Source organism: Eucalyptus grandis, chromosome 6 (assembly GCF_016545825.1).
Source record: "Eucalyptus grandis isolate ANBG69807.140 chromosome 6, ASM1654582v1, whole genome shotgun sequence".
NCBI lineage: Eukaryota > Viridiplantae > Streptophyta > Magnoliopsida > Myrtales > Myrtaceae > Eucalyptus > Eucalyptus grandis.
This window is the reverse complement of record NC_052617.1, coordinates 42916999-42930885: the sequence shown is the minus strand read 5'-3', so window position 1 is coordinate 42930885 and position 13887 is coordinate 42916999. Positions and strand designations below refer to the sequence as shown.

The window sequence follows — 13887 nt, the reverse complement described above, 5'->3', positions numbered from 1 at the left end:
AATTTTCCCACATATTTCACATATTCGCATGCACGATTGAAAATCTTAGAAAACCCCTTTTCAAATAAGAAAAGAAAAAGTGGCACGATGTCCGAGTTCATATATCACAAAATTGCTAAAATGAAAATCCCGTAAACTAAAACAAACTTGATTTGGTGCTTTTCTTGCGTGGGAGAGGTTTTAGATGGAGGTTAAATTCGGGGTAAAATGAGGAGCTAGGCGCGAAGCACGCCGGCTCATCGGTCGGACAATCATTTTCGGGAGCAACATTGGTCGGGTTTCGTAGGTACGAGTCGACGGAGGTTTTTCGGGACCCCAAAAGAAGAAGCCGGTTTCGCTTCGAGGGCGTTTTTTCAAAAATTGCCTCTTCAAATCGGGAAAAGGTCGAACTCGGGACGTGCTACCCTACAATTGGAGCAGACGCAGGAATCTTTTATTACTAACCATTTTCCTTATATAGATGGCAAATTACAACAGTAACAATAGGAATAACAACATTATTCATGATTCTCCGATTTTATTATAAATAATAATTTCCTTTGAACCGCAGGTAAACCAAGTCGAAGTCGCCGCCACCGCCATCGCCAAACCGAGAGGGCTTCTTCCGTCCTCAAGAAGTCGCTCCGATCTTCATTCCTCCCGCCGCCTCCGCCGTTTTCTTCGTCGGGAGGAAGTCGGAACCCTAGATTTGGGAGCTTCACCGCCGGCCGAGACGATGTCCTTCCGGAGCTCCGATAGCAACCAGGAATCGCCGCAGAACCGCGAGCAGGACCGCCTGTACAACCCCTACAAGGACCTCCAGGCCCCGATCCAGAGCCTCTACAAGCTCCCCACCTCCCCGGAGTTCCTCTTCGCCGAGGAGTCCCTCCGCCAGCGCCGCTCCTGGGGCGAGAACCTCACCTTCTACACCGGCATCGGCTACCTCTCCGGCTCCGTCGCCGGCGCCTCCTCCGGCCTCGTCTCCGGCGTCAGGGCCATCGAGCCCTCCGACACCCTCAAGCTCAAGATCAACCGGCTGCTCAACGCCTCGGGGCACTCCGGCCGCACCTGGGGGAACCGGCTCGGGGTGATTGGCCTGATGTACGCGGGGCTGGAGAGCGGGATCGTGGCGTTGAGAGACGAGGATGATTTGTGGAGTAGCGTCGGGGCGGGGCTCGGGACGGGAGCCATTTATAGGGCGGCCAGGGGCGTAAGGTCGGCCGCCGTGGCGGGTGCGGTTGGGGGGTTGGCGGCAGCCGCGGCAGTTGCTGGGAAGCAGGCGCTGAAGCGATACGTGCCGGTCTAGGGTTTTGAGTGTGAGTCTGTTATGCCTTTGTTAACTGAACAAGTCGTGGATTGTTTTATTGAGCTAGTGATGATTCGCACGAGAAAGATGGATGCTGAATTCTAGTATCAGTTAAAGAGCTATTATACTGTATCTATCACGGTTTCATCAATAACGATGGTTACTATAAAAAGATGCATTTTTGTTGTTGTGCCAGAGAAGTGTGTCGATCTTAGTTTTTTGGAATTCGTTGCCTGCTGATTGCTTAATGAAGGCAGAAGACCTTCTTTCGTTAGACAATGTGAAGCTAGTTTCACCTGTGTTTATGCTGAAAGAAAAGGTATCATTTTGGAAAGCTTTTTCCATATGATTTTTCATTTCGCAGAGGTTGTTATATACTCATATACCTTAAAATGATTTATCTTGCGGGGTTACTGAGGACAATAATGGCAGCAGAAGTTGCTGTGCGCTTGAAAAGGTGTTTTGGTTTAGGTTGAGTTGAAGCATTAGGAAGGATTAGTTGCCTTTAAATGAGGACTTGATAATGAGGACGATAAAAATGAAGCAGGAAAATCAAATACTGTTCTTACATATTTTTGAGTAGTTCTTTTGTTAGGTACTATTGAATCTGTGCATAATAATGAAATGATAATAGTAGTTGTCATAGTGTCATTCTTTTAATAACTTATGAGAAGATAGATTGTGCAGTATTTCAGACACTCATTATTCCTCTCCAGTGATTCCCACAAGGATAGGTTGAGATTTAGCTTACATCCTACATGTAAAATTTGCCCAAATGAGCCACTCAGTCATGTGATACTCATTGCTGTTAAGAAATAAGCGAACCTTTTTCCCTATTTAGTGATGCTCCTCCCGTGTAGAAAATCGTTGTACCTCAATTCTTGTTAGAGACTGTCAAAGACTAATCAAGGTTGGGCATCTTTACTCGTACATTTTCAACATTCTAAATCGCGGTCCAGTTTAGATACTCAAACTTGTTTCTGCACTATGAATTAGTGATTTCCCACTTGCGAGTCCCTAAAATACTAATTCAACTCATATTCTTCCGTTGCCTCCTTTCTGTTGGACAATCAGTCTTTTGTGTGTGATGTTTTCTATCATGGGTCTTAGCTGGGCAGCATCTAGACCCAACCTAAGTAGTTTTTTTCCTGCTAAATGCTTGACAAAAAAAGAGAACTTTGTCAGATCTCATACTGAAAGGGAAGCTCCGTCTTTCAAGTGATACGTCATAGTTTTTATGTAGATGCTTGTTGAAATCCATCCCTTTTGAAACAGCTCTCTTACTGCCAGTATGTGCTTGAATCTTTGCTTTTCTTGTGCAAGCATAGCACCAGGGATTTTTTAAGGACTACCTGGCTGCTACTTGAGGACTGAGTGATGAGCACAACAAAATTGGAGTAGGTACTGGAAGGTTGTGTTTTTACATATGTTGACAAGTATTTAGAGTTCATTTGAGGAGACTTGGATTTTGTACGTGATCTAGAACTGGATTGCATATGCTCTCTATTTTCTTGTTGGATAGGAGTCTAGGACCTGAACATGTCGAGCCTGCTCTTTTGGTTGTGAGGGAATTCTATTTCAGTCATTGGAATTTTACCTACATATTGATGTTTTAAGGAAATAATGACTTCACTTTGTGCATGACTTCAATTTTTAATGTTTGTTACATTTATTCTAAGGACCGGCCAAGACTTAATTTAATAAATACTAAAGTTTATGACCATAAATTTCTTTATTGTATTAGATAACTTCCAGCTCACACTAGTAAATGTTCAGTAGTTAGATGATGAGATGTACCTGTTGTGCATACAATATGCTAAGACTAGCAATTGTTTCTTTGGATAACTGAAAGGAGGTGGTTTTCGCCCCAGCAAAACTTTGATGAAGACACCAGTTTGGGGTTGTCTGTTCCATCAGAGTTTGATTTCTTATGCTACAGCTAGTATAAGTCCATCACTAGTTTATAGCTCTGCCTTGTCGAGAATTTGCTGGATGTTCTAAATTCAGTTCTTTCTAAATTTACTTGAGTGTTCTGTCCCGAAATGGAAGCTTCCCAAGCTAGAGGGTAAGATGTGTCAGTATTTGATAGGTGACCGTATTGAACAGTAGTCCCTCTAAATTGAGGTTCAAAGATCAGTTTGCAATTTTGACATTGCAGTGTTGCTTGAATTATCGGCATAAGTCAAATGGAGGAATGTCATATCATGTTGGTCTAACATACCTAGCATTTTTTTTCATCTATATAACATGTTAGTTTGTGTGTTAGTTGGATATTCATCCTGATAGTGATGCCTTGCATATTTTAGTGGCACACATCATTTTGTACTCAAGATTTAGGCTGTCGTTGGGTGCCAAATGTGCTTCGTGAAGCAAACGGCATCTATTTGCGAGGCATCCTGGCGTCAACTTTGCTGGACAAGAAGTGGAAAAGAAAAAGGCATACATCATTATGGGAATGAAGGAACAGGAAATGATGAAGAGCTAAGAGTGTACCTATTCGCAATCTTGGTCACTTTTTAGTCATCTGATTTCTACATTTGGATTCCAAAATATTTATTAGTTCTTTCTGTTAAACATTTGAGTGAAATTCGTCATTTTATAGTAGAGCCGTACTTCAAGACATTTTGGAGTGTGTTAATCTTGAAATTGCTCCTGAACCTATACGTTCTCCTACCTGTGCGGGTTTAGGAAATTTTTCCCAAGTCAATCTTATTCACTTACTCACAAGGATCGAGAAACTCGACTGGAGACCACTTCTCGGTTTGCAATTGTACATCTCTCGTTAATTTGACCGTGAAAATTCAATCTCTTCATTTATTAACTACTTGCATTTATTTAAGGGACACTCTATAATAGTGTACATATATGATATTATTTGTCTATAAATATTGTAGAGAAGAGTGCAGAAGCTGCCTTGCAAGTGTAGAATTGACAGTGTGATATGCATTTGGATTGGCTTTGGCCTGACGTGAAGTGTACAATTACTGAAAGCAGCTACATGAGCATGTCAACTGGATACCAAGGGTTGACATAATATCGTGGATTGCTAGTGCGCAAATCCAGTGAAAAGGTTGACTTGTAACAGACCCATTTTGCTTGAAATGAATAGCAGTCAACAGTCATTCCAAAAGTATGCTGTGTTCCAGGCAAACTCGTGAGTCAAGCTTATCCTCGAATTACTTATTTTTAGTGAAAACTAGAGTGTAGATTCTCCTTATAACTGCTTTGATCATAGTTATCAACTCAGTTCAATTAATGCGAAACCAAGAAGATCCCACTTTTCGTAAACAAATGCCTATGTTTGCCCACTTCGATAGCAGATCTACCGAGATTACCAACTCACTTAGTCTGGGACGAGCCTTAGGAAGCGTTGTAGATCCACAGGATCATAAACTTCTAGTATAAATCTAGTCCAAAGTTCAATATTTTTTCAAATTCGAGGCATCCCAAGTAGCTCAAAGCTCACTTCCTGATACTGGATTTGGATTGTGCAAAACCCAGCTGTCTCCTTACCTAAGGGTCCTATCTTAACAAATTTGGGCAGTTTAACCAATTGAAAGAGAGCGAGCAATGAGACATGGGGACAGCAAATACAAAAATGATGGCCTTACTTACCCACCATCAAAGGGATTATTACTCAGCAAAAACAAATCAAAACTCAGTGATGGCTTCCTCGCCTCAACCTCGAATTTATTCAAGAGCAAAAGTGGGCCTTTTAACTATGGAGAAAACACGAACCGGGAGGAACCAAATTCCTCCGAATAATACAACGAGCAATGGGGACTTGGAACTCAGGAGAACAACTTGGAACGATGACACCCTTCATCCCGATCTGCCATCTCAAAAGAATACGTGAAAGGAAAAAGCAGTGATTGAGATTTAAAGCAGCATGGACTCTGGATTTTCAATGTAGCCCTTGAATGCTTTCAACCACTCAGCTCCGATAGCACCTGGGTAGAAGGTCAAATTAACATTGTGAGGATTTACAATAACCAAGAATAAGGTGTTCCAAACTCAGACGTGTTGCAGCTGCAAATTTAAGGATTGAGCAGAAATCCAACTACAGCTGCAGATATGCATGTTTTTTGTGAGCCTTGGCGCCAATCTTGAGTACTTACCATCAATAACACGATGATCACAACTTAGAGTAACTGACATGAAGGATGCAAAATTGTAGTCACCGGGGCTTGAGCCGGGTACAACCCTCTTCTCGGCTAATGCAAAATCAGAGTTTCACTGTCAGAATGACTCCCTAATAGTTTAACCAAAGGAAAATTATAAGGGGCCTATCATACCAGACCCCACTGCAAGAATGCCTGCTTGAGGCGGATTTATGATGGCACAGAATTGCTTGATACCAAATGGTCCACCCAAGTTGGATACTGTAAATGTTCCTCCCTGTGAAATGAAAAATGCGTGTATTTTGAAAATACATTAAGAAATTATCAAACTGTGACCATTAAAATGCTATTAAGAAATTATCAAACTGTAACCACCACTGGTTACAAAAATGTTATTAAAATGCTTGCCTCATAATCTTCTGGCTTCAAGCTGTTCTCTTTGGCCTTCTGGGCCATATGTTTGACCTCTTCTGAAATCTTAGAGAGACCTTTTTTGTCTGCATCCTGCAAAATTACCAATGACACAAATTTATGTTGAAGTCAGTGTCGAACTTACAGGCTGACCATGGAAAGACGACAGATCCTATATTCCAAAGGACTGCTCACCCTTATAACAGGGACATATAGCCCATTATCTGTTTGTACTGCTACATTTATATTTACATTGTGATACCTGAAGAGATATGAGAAGAAATGTTATATCATAAACGACCAAAACTAAGGTTAACTTAAGGTCCACAAACTTACTGGCGGATGTAATCATCGGTCCATGAACCATTGCACTGTGGGACTTTACGAAGAGCCAATGCAGCAGCCTGGAAAAAAAAGGCACTCTCAATCACTAGTAACACTCACAAATCAATTGAGACGAAGTATTTCAAATGTATCATCTCACAGGCAAATTGTGAGAGGCACACAAGAAATGTGCCATTTTTCTTGCATGCCCCTCTCAGAATTTGCATGTACATAGGACAGTCTACAAGCTTATTGGGGTGTTAAGTAACAAGTAGCAGCCAAAGATAGAGCATCCAGGTTATTAACCAATAAGGGGCATACTAATTTAACATTGTTCCTAGTTTGTCAAAAGCTTCATACCTTAATTACAAGATCATTCACTGATATCCTCTTTCCACCCAAGCTCTCTTGCAATGAGTTCAGTTGAGTACGCAAGCTGCAGGAGAGCGATGATTTAGCTTGAGATGAAACAATAGAAGTCTCTACAGTAATTGATTGCCAGGTTAATACTCACTCCATAAGTTTGTCAACACATGTATCCACAGTCAAATAGTAATGAGGTATGGTTTGCTTTGAGAATAGCAAGCGGGAAGCTGTGATCTGTCATAAATCATGAAGTTAATAAAATCACAATCTTAAAAGAATGGGGTAAAATAGAAATACTTTGGGCAAAAGGAAGATATCATAGGTCTCCGGGGGATAAAGGCAACGACTAAAAGAAACAAAGCACAGATGGCCATGAGGCCATAAGCTTGCCATATTGCAAGGTTGATGCAAAAAATGAGTAGCTGACTATTACCTTCCTTATTTGAGAATGTGGAATGTCTGTGTAGTCCAAATCTGGAGCGGTGGCAACCTTCTGCTTAGAAGCTGAAGCTGCAACTTCCATCCTACCAGAAGCTGCATTGTAAAAGAAAATGTCAGTAAGCCACCCAATAAAACAGCTAAAATGCCCAGTAACAAAATAAAGTCACACACAATAGAAGAACAGTGCTTTCAAATACTTCAGAAGTAAAAAAAAAAAGCAATTATAACATAAACCAAAATAATGAATGAGGAAAGCTTCTCCACTTAATACCCAAGTAATCTTCTATATCAGCCTTCACGATAAGACCATCAGGACCGGTTCCTTTAATGTTTGAAAGAGGAACCTGAATTCATATAGAATAAAATGAGGTGACAGGCATGCTTAAATGCACATCAAGTTGACAAACTAATTCAACTAACTGACTTTGTTATCTTCAGCCATTTTTCTTGCAATAGGGCTAGCAAAAACGCGGTCCTCAGAAGCAACCAAACTTGGCTGGGAAACCTTTGGCTCTGGAGCTTTAGGAGACTCCTCAATTACTTCTTTTTTGGGGGCGGAAGGCTCAGATTTATCTGCAGGAACCTTGTCCACTGAAGCTGAAGGACTGTAATCTTTGAACTTCTCAATGTCCTCCTCATCTTCGACAGTGATAGCAATCACCTAGATGAAAAGACACAAAGGAATACATGATACATTAAAACGTGTCACTAAAAATATATTTATATAAACTTCATGAGTAATTGCTAAGAATATTATTAATAAGCATCTCTGCACAAAAGACTTTAGCAGAGCTGTAGCATAAATGACAAGGACTTCATAAAGTAAGAACAATACCTCACCGACTTTAATTTCTTTTGATCCGTCTCCTTTAATTATCTTAGCAAGATAACCTTCCTCCATGCATTCCATCTCAACTGTAGCTTTGTCCTTTAATACCAGCGTGTGTCAATTTTAAATCAAAGGCAAAGCACAAATGTTTTAACTATTTGACAGATACCAGAAAATTAATAGCTCGTGAGACATACAGTTTCCACTTCACAAAGGACTTCACCAGGAGACATCTTGTCACCTTCTTTTTTTAACCATCTTGCAATGTTTCCCTGAATTTAATTTAAAAAGACAAAGAAAGTATTAGGATTGGAAAACATGCTTAAAAGTTTGTGAAATTACGAATAAATGCCAATGAATAACAGGGATCCATGCCTCGGTCATTGTTGGTGAGAGAGAAGGCATCCCAATTTCCTGGTGTGGTGGAAGTCCTGAAAATTGTTGCCTAATGTTACTGATTGAAAAATCACATGAGAAGGGCAAGAATTTCGGCAATATTCCAAATAAAAACAGAGTTCATACATACTGAACTACTCACAACTTCATAGAATCAATTATTTCAAAGTAGAATGAAAAAGGGCAAAACCTTGCAAATGACAGAAGTGCAAAAATTGCTTGGCTAACAGTTAAAAGTTCAAGATAAATTAGAGAAGGAAGCTACGTGGACATCTTTCAAGGTTGCCTAACAAGTACAAGGTACTCATTATCGAAGAAACGAGCATTACAAAAATTGTAGAACTTCATCGGTGATTGGATTTAAAAAAAAAAAAACAGATTTCAAAGTAAACAATAAGAAAGCCATAAAATAAAATCCTCTGCATGGCAGAAATTATGACTTGCACCCAAAGTAGTGAGCAGAATCCACACATACATATTTGTGTCTATACAACGATAGATATCATATTCCAAAAAGCCACGAACTATCAGTGAGAATAATCAAAAGTTCTAGAAATTATTGGGTTACCTGAGTCAGAAGAAAAACCTCTCTTCAGATACACATTTGTCCTGACATAGCAAAAACAATATATGCCAACATTTTACAACTTGGAGATGAGATCGTGGTTAAGAATTCAATTTATTTCCATGTGTCTTGGAGATAAGGGAATGGAATGACATACAAGGAGGACCTGTTGGTCTGTAGCGATAGAGCTGGTGGATTCCCCAATTTCTTTGCCATCATCCAATGCATACTGCTCTTCAACATGGCTGGTGATGACATCTACAGGATCATGATGGTTACTCATTTCCATGTATAAACAGAAGCAAGTACTTAAAATGAAAAATATTCCAAAAGCAGATTCGTAAGTTGATGGTAATGAAGTTGAAAGATAACCATGCCAGTGACAGTGTGATAGAGGAGTTTGTCAAAGAAAATTTCCAGAAAATGACAAAATCAATTAGCATTAGCCCATCAATAAAAGGTAGGAAGGGTATACTTACCATCCCATCATTGACAGACTTGGAATAACATTGCTTTTCTGCAGGTACATAGCCATGATGACGAACTCTTAAAGCATCTGAAAAACAAGATCTTTTGATTAATAGATCACAGGATCCACAAGTTCATGTAAATTTTTTTTCCCTATTCATTCCCCCATCCTCTCTGAAAGAACCAACAACAAACAGCCAAAATTTAACAGGACCTTGGGGAATGGAAATTTCAGGCAAGTACATAAGTAAATCTTAAGATTTATTAACACAGATGAATACCATTACCAGTAGATCACTACTTTTTCAAGTGGACATCTAAAACGTACGAGAGCGAGCTACTTCCTCTATGTTTAATAAGAAAATTTTGTTTAATCATTCTGTCTAAATATCATAAGCGCACTGATCTTAAATAAACACATGACGAGGTCACATAAATGACTTCTCAAAGTTCAGAATCGATAAGCAATCAAAGCAGAACACGGAGGCAGATATGGAGGTTGATTTGAACTCTATAAGAGGAGTGAATGCAAGGCTACACAAAATATAGACCTTTACTCACATTCCAAAGAGGTGAAATATCCTTACAACGTGACAATTTCTCTTCCATTTAATGATGAAAACTAGTCAGGAATAACCACTAATAATATTGTGAGCCCACTGGTAGACATGAAAATCTATTGGTGCATGCTACGATCAAGAATCTAAGCAACAAGAATGAGGTTCACGTGCATCTATGTACTACTCTATATGGGTACCCCATTTAGAGAGGAGAGCAATGTGGTACATGTGCGATTGCGCCATATATCATATTCAAAGACTTTATATATAACCAGGAAATATTGCCAAGATGAGCAACAAAATTTCTAGATCTATACACAGGCACATTTTACAGTATGAAAATCAAGTAAAATAAGATCAACCAATCAAAAAACATATGTCATCTAAAACATAGTGTAGTGCTTTACTTTTTTCCAGATTTTGAATCAGGTCTTTGCCAATCTGTTCCGAAGATCATTTTAGGAGCAGATATTCAAAATACAGTAGATACCTATGTATTGGATGAGCATATTCCACATAGCAGACTGAATGGACCTAATTAGCTTCATAGGTAGGACAATAAAGGAAGAGACTATATCCTCTTCACAAAAGCCTTGCCAAAGCAAGGAATTTCCTCAGTGTACTGAGGAGGTCTTTCAACAACAATTATCACCCTCACAATGACAGATACATATGCAAGGCTAATGGAAAAGATCGACTGAAGGGGTTGTAAAGGGAAATGGTTCAAATAACTAAATGCTCTAAACTGATTAAATTGACTACATACCGTCTCTTTTACTGGAAACTGTATGAGAACTGTTTGATGTCCAACGAACAAAAAGCGCATTCTCTTGCCTTAGTAGCGCTGAGACATTCCTTAACTGCGCAAATCAAGATTTCGTGAGGAGCTCAATTTGTGTAGAACTTCCAAATCTAAAACAACAAATACCACATATCGCATGCCAGGAAAATTAGCTAACAAGAAGTTCAAATCTATAGCACAAAAAAGACATAGAAATACAGTTATACAATACAACTATGACGCTCAGAAAGTAACCCAACAAAATGGGAGAAAAAAGACAGGAAAAAGCTCGATGAAAAACTATTTCAGGTTTTCAATCCCATTTCATCGGAAATGTTCAGCACAACGGAAGCTTCATGATAAAGCTGACCGTAAGCAAAGGAAAAAAATAGTCAATCCAAAGAAAGCGCCACACGATGGCATTGAACAAAGATCCCCGACAACATGCGAACGGGACCTGCCGAATCCAATCTCGGCCCCACTCGATCAAGGCAAAATTTTACCGAAAACCAACGAACGCGAAATCGGCTTCTACGAGCTAACGACGAGGATATAATCCGCATCCTCGCAAACGAAACCAGCCCAAGCAATGAAATTAAACGGCGAAATCCGCATCCAAAGCAACAGCACATCGAGCCATCCACGACTGGCTGGCTAACCATCATCTCGTCCAATCGCGCTTGGAGCACGAACGGCCGATGCGGTTCCAGGCAATTCAGCCGAAAAAGAGGCGCGACGGGAAACGAACGCCATTTGCCGCCACCTCACCTTCCTCGAGTGCCCGATGACGCGAGACGCGCAAGTCATTTTCGGTTTTCGCCGCTCGCTGGAACCACGCCGGAGGCAAAGAGAAGATCCGCGGAGCCGGCAGCCGGACGGAAGGAACTCGAACGACTCGCGCGATTGAGGGACGACGATGCGCGAACCGCTGTGGAAATTCTAGGGTTCCGATTCAAGTCAATCACGACGTCGATGGAGATCGCCGTGCCGCACTGACTTTTCTCGCTCCTTTAATTTTTTTGCCTTCTCTCATTTTCAGCTTTCCTGCTCTTTTCCCTTTTCTTTTTTCATCTTTTGTTTTTTTTTTCACTTTTGGGGGATCTAAAAATCTTTTATTTTTTTTCTTTTCTTGACGCGATTTTAATGATTGGAGCTGCCAGGAGAGAGGGAGAAAATATTGGCTGGGTTTTACACTCCACGTCAGCGAGATGTAAAGCCACTCAGCGGTCGACACGTGGCTCCACGTAGGCAGAGGCGTCAGAGGTTGAGAAAGGAGAGAGGGGGAGACACCGAAGAGAACAGGAGCATGTCCGAGAAGAAATCTGGGCCGTTCGCGTGGTCTGAAATGCTTTGGCTATGGAAGTTGGTGGGGTCCGGACGACGAGAGGGGGAAGGTGGAGAAGTATGGGTTGGCAGCTACCACTTTCGTGGGTCGGCACTTGGCAAGCTACCATTTCGGGTTGACCAGTAAATTTCTTTACAATTACATACAAAAGAAGAGATAATGATATGTAAATAATTCATAAACTTTGACTTAATATATAATATTATCTTTGAACTTTGAATTTATTTGTGATTAATAAATTTTAATCTAATGCGCAATGTAATCTCTAATTTCAATTTGTCTAATATAATTTTGAATTTTTTACTCCAATGAAAATGTTCAATATTATCATTCAATTAATTCAAGTTTAATAAAAATATTGTATATTTTCATATAGACCAATAACTAAATTAAATATGTATCAAAATGCCAAATATCATATTAAATAAATTGAAAGTTCGAAGACAATATTACACATTTTGATATAATTTGGGGACCGTATTAATTAAAAATTCAAGAACTATATTATATATTGAGTCAAGATTTGATGATCATTTATGTCATTTTCCATTGATGAAAAATGTCAAATTCTCTCTCTTCTGTTGTAGCTCTTATAAGTTCGTTCTTTTATTATTATTAATGTAAATCAAAGAAAATTGACCAAACAAAGATAATGAAAATGTAACCAAAAAAAAAAAAAAAAGAAGGATTATCCACATTCTCTTAAGAAAATGCACTTGATAGAATTATTAAATTGTTCTTATAGTTCAATCAACCTTATCCTTGTCTTCTTTATAAATAGTTAGTTTACTCTTTGCTTTCTTTTATAAAAGGTAAAATACCCGTTTATTGCTAGTTTTTTTTTTTAAAATAGCAAAACAGTCCGACGATGTTTTTTTCTTTGTAAAATAACTTATATAGTAGCAAAAGGAAAAATTAACATTGAGTTTATATGTATATATATATGTGTGTGTGTGTGTGTTTCATTGTGCTACTAAGGTCATGAATCTTATTATTGGCACGGGTGCTACGCGCGTGTAAGGAAAACCGGTAATTATCAGTATAGCAAAAAAAGGCATGAGGATGAGGAGAAGGATATCGTTTTTTCCTATGGGGAAGATACCATCATTATTTCATATTTCAAACACGCGTGAATGTTAAATTATTTGGTTCCACTGTAGGGCTCTTGGCTTTTGATGAATTAGAAGGGGCGAATGTTGATGCAAATGTCAAATATATTATATATAGGAGGTGAAGGGGAGGAAGAATGACACACGTTTATGTGAATTGTATATCAGGTTAGATCTCCACCGTACATAAAGTCAACTAGAGCTATTTTTTTTAATCAAACTATTTTCCTTTAAAAAATTCCGTGAAGATTAGTGCAAATAATGGGAAAATAATTAGATTCTATCTCGTGAAAGTACAAACAAAACTATAACGCGATAGATACAATCCCATTAATCTCTCATAATATTTTAAATTGAAATATTCCTAGTTAGAATTACTGTATAATCCCAAAAGTCTCCAGAAACTTTAATTCTAAATCTCTCTAACTTAACGACTATCAAACTCAATTGCCAAAAATTATGGGGTAAATTATTGAAAAAAATAATCATAAATCTATTATACTAGTATCAATTTAGTCATAAATTTTTTAATTTGGCTAATTTTTTTGTCAAAATATTTGGCTAATTTAGTTTCATACCTTTTGACGAATTGACGATTTAATTATAAAACTTTTGACTATTTGCTAATTTAGTCTTAAACTCTCTAATGATTTGCGAATTCAGACCTTCGACTTAATTTTAGTTGGAAAAGGTTGACGCGACAGTCTACTTAGTGTTAGTCATCTTATATGGTACGGTTGATACTGGCATGAATAATTTTTGTTATTTCTTTTAATTTTCTGATTTTTTTCTGATTTTTTTCTCCTTTTCTTTGATTTCTTTTTCCCTCCACCAGCCATCCTTATTGGATCAAACGAGGGTGACCCTCACTAGGGCAAGCAATGGC

The 13887-nt window shown here is 38.9% G+C and overlaps 2 protein-coding genes across 4 annotated transcripts; one reads left to right on the top strand and one right to left on the bottom strand.

The window, feature by feature from the left end:
* Nucleotides 1–303: 303 nt before the first annotated feature.
* Nucleotides 304–3907, top strand: LOC104450001 (mitochondrial import inner membrane translocase subunit TIM23-2). 3 transcript variants are annotated; one of them, XR_726642.3, is made up of 3 exons: nt 506–1295; nt 2614–2686; nt 3592–3907. XR_726642.3 is itself a non-coding variant. In XM_039315298.1 (2 exons), the coding sequence occupies exon 2, from the start codon at nt 716–718 to the stop codon at nt 1283–1285; it is 570 nt and encodes a 189-aa protein (XP_039171232.1). In that variant the 5' UTR covers nt 304–383; nt 551–715; the 3' UTR covers nt 1286–1559. The 3 variants fall into 3 exon arrangements, 2 of the variants coding, with proteins under 2 accessions (XP_039171232.1, XP_010062668.1); XM_039315298.1 differs by lacking the exons at nt 2614–2686; nt 3592–3907 and adding an exon at nt 304–383 and having other exon boundaries at nt 551–1559; XM_010064366.3 differs by lacking the exon at nt 2614–2686.
* A 969-nt stretch (nt 3908–4876) lies between these two features.
* Nucleotides 4877–11583, bottom strand: LOC104449999 (dihydrolipoyllysine-residue acetyltransferase component 2 of pyruvate dehydrogenase complex, mitochondrial). Its single transcript, XM_010064363.3, has 19 exons — nt 11316–11583; nt 10533–10626; nt 9218–9294; nt 8896–8996; nt 8742–8782; nt 8153–8208; nt 7975–8049; nt 7784–7876; nt 7373–7609; nt 7220–7292; nt 6941–7041; nt 6656–6741; nt 6502–6577; nt 6154–6221; nt 6013–6079; nt 5815–5910; nt 5581–5683; nt 5404–5499; nt 4877–5235 (listed from the first exon to the last, which is right to left on the bottom strand). Exons 1-19 carry the CDS (start codon nt 11352–11354, stop codon nt 5165–5167), a joined length of 1650 nt encoding a protein of 549 aa, XP_010062665.2. The 5' UTR covers nt 11355–11583; the 3' UTR covers nt 4877–5164.
* Nucleotides 11584–13887: the final 2304 nt, after the last annotated feature.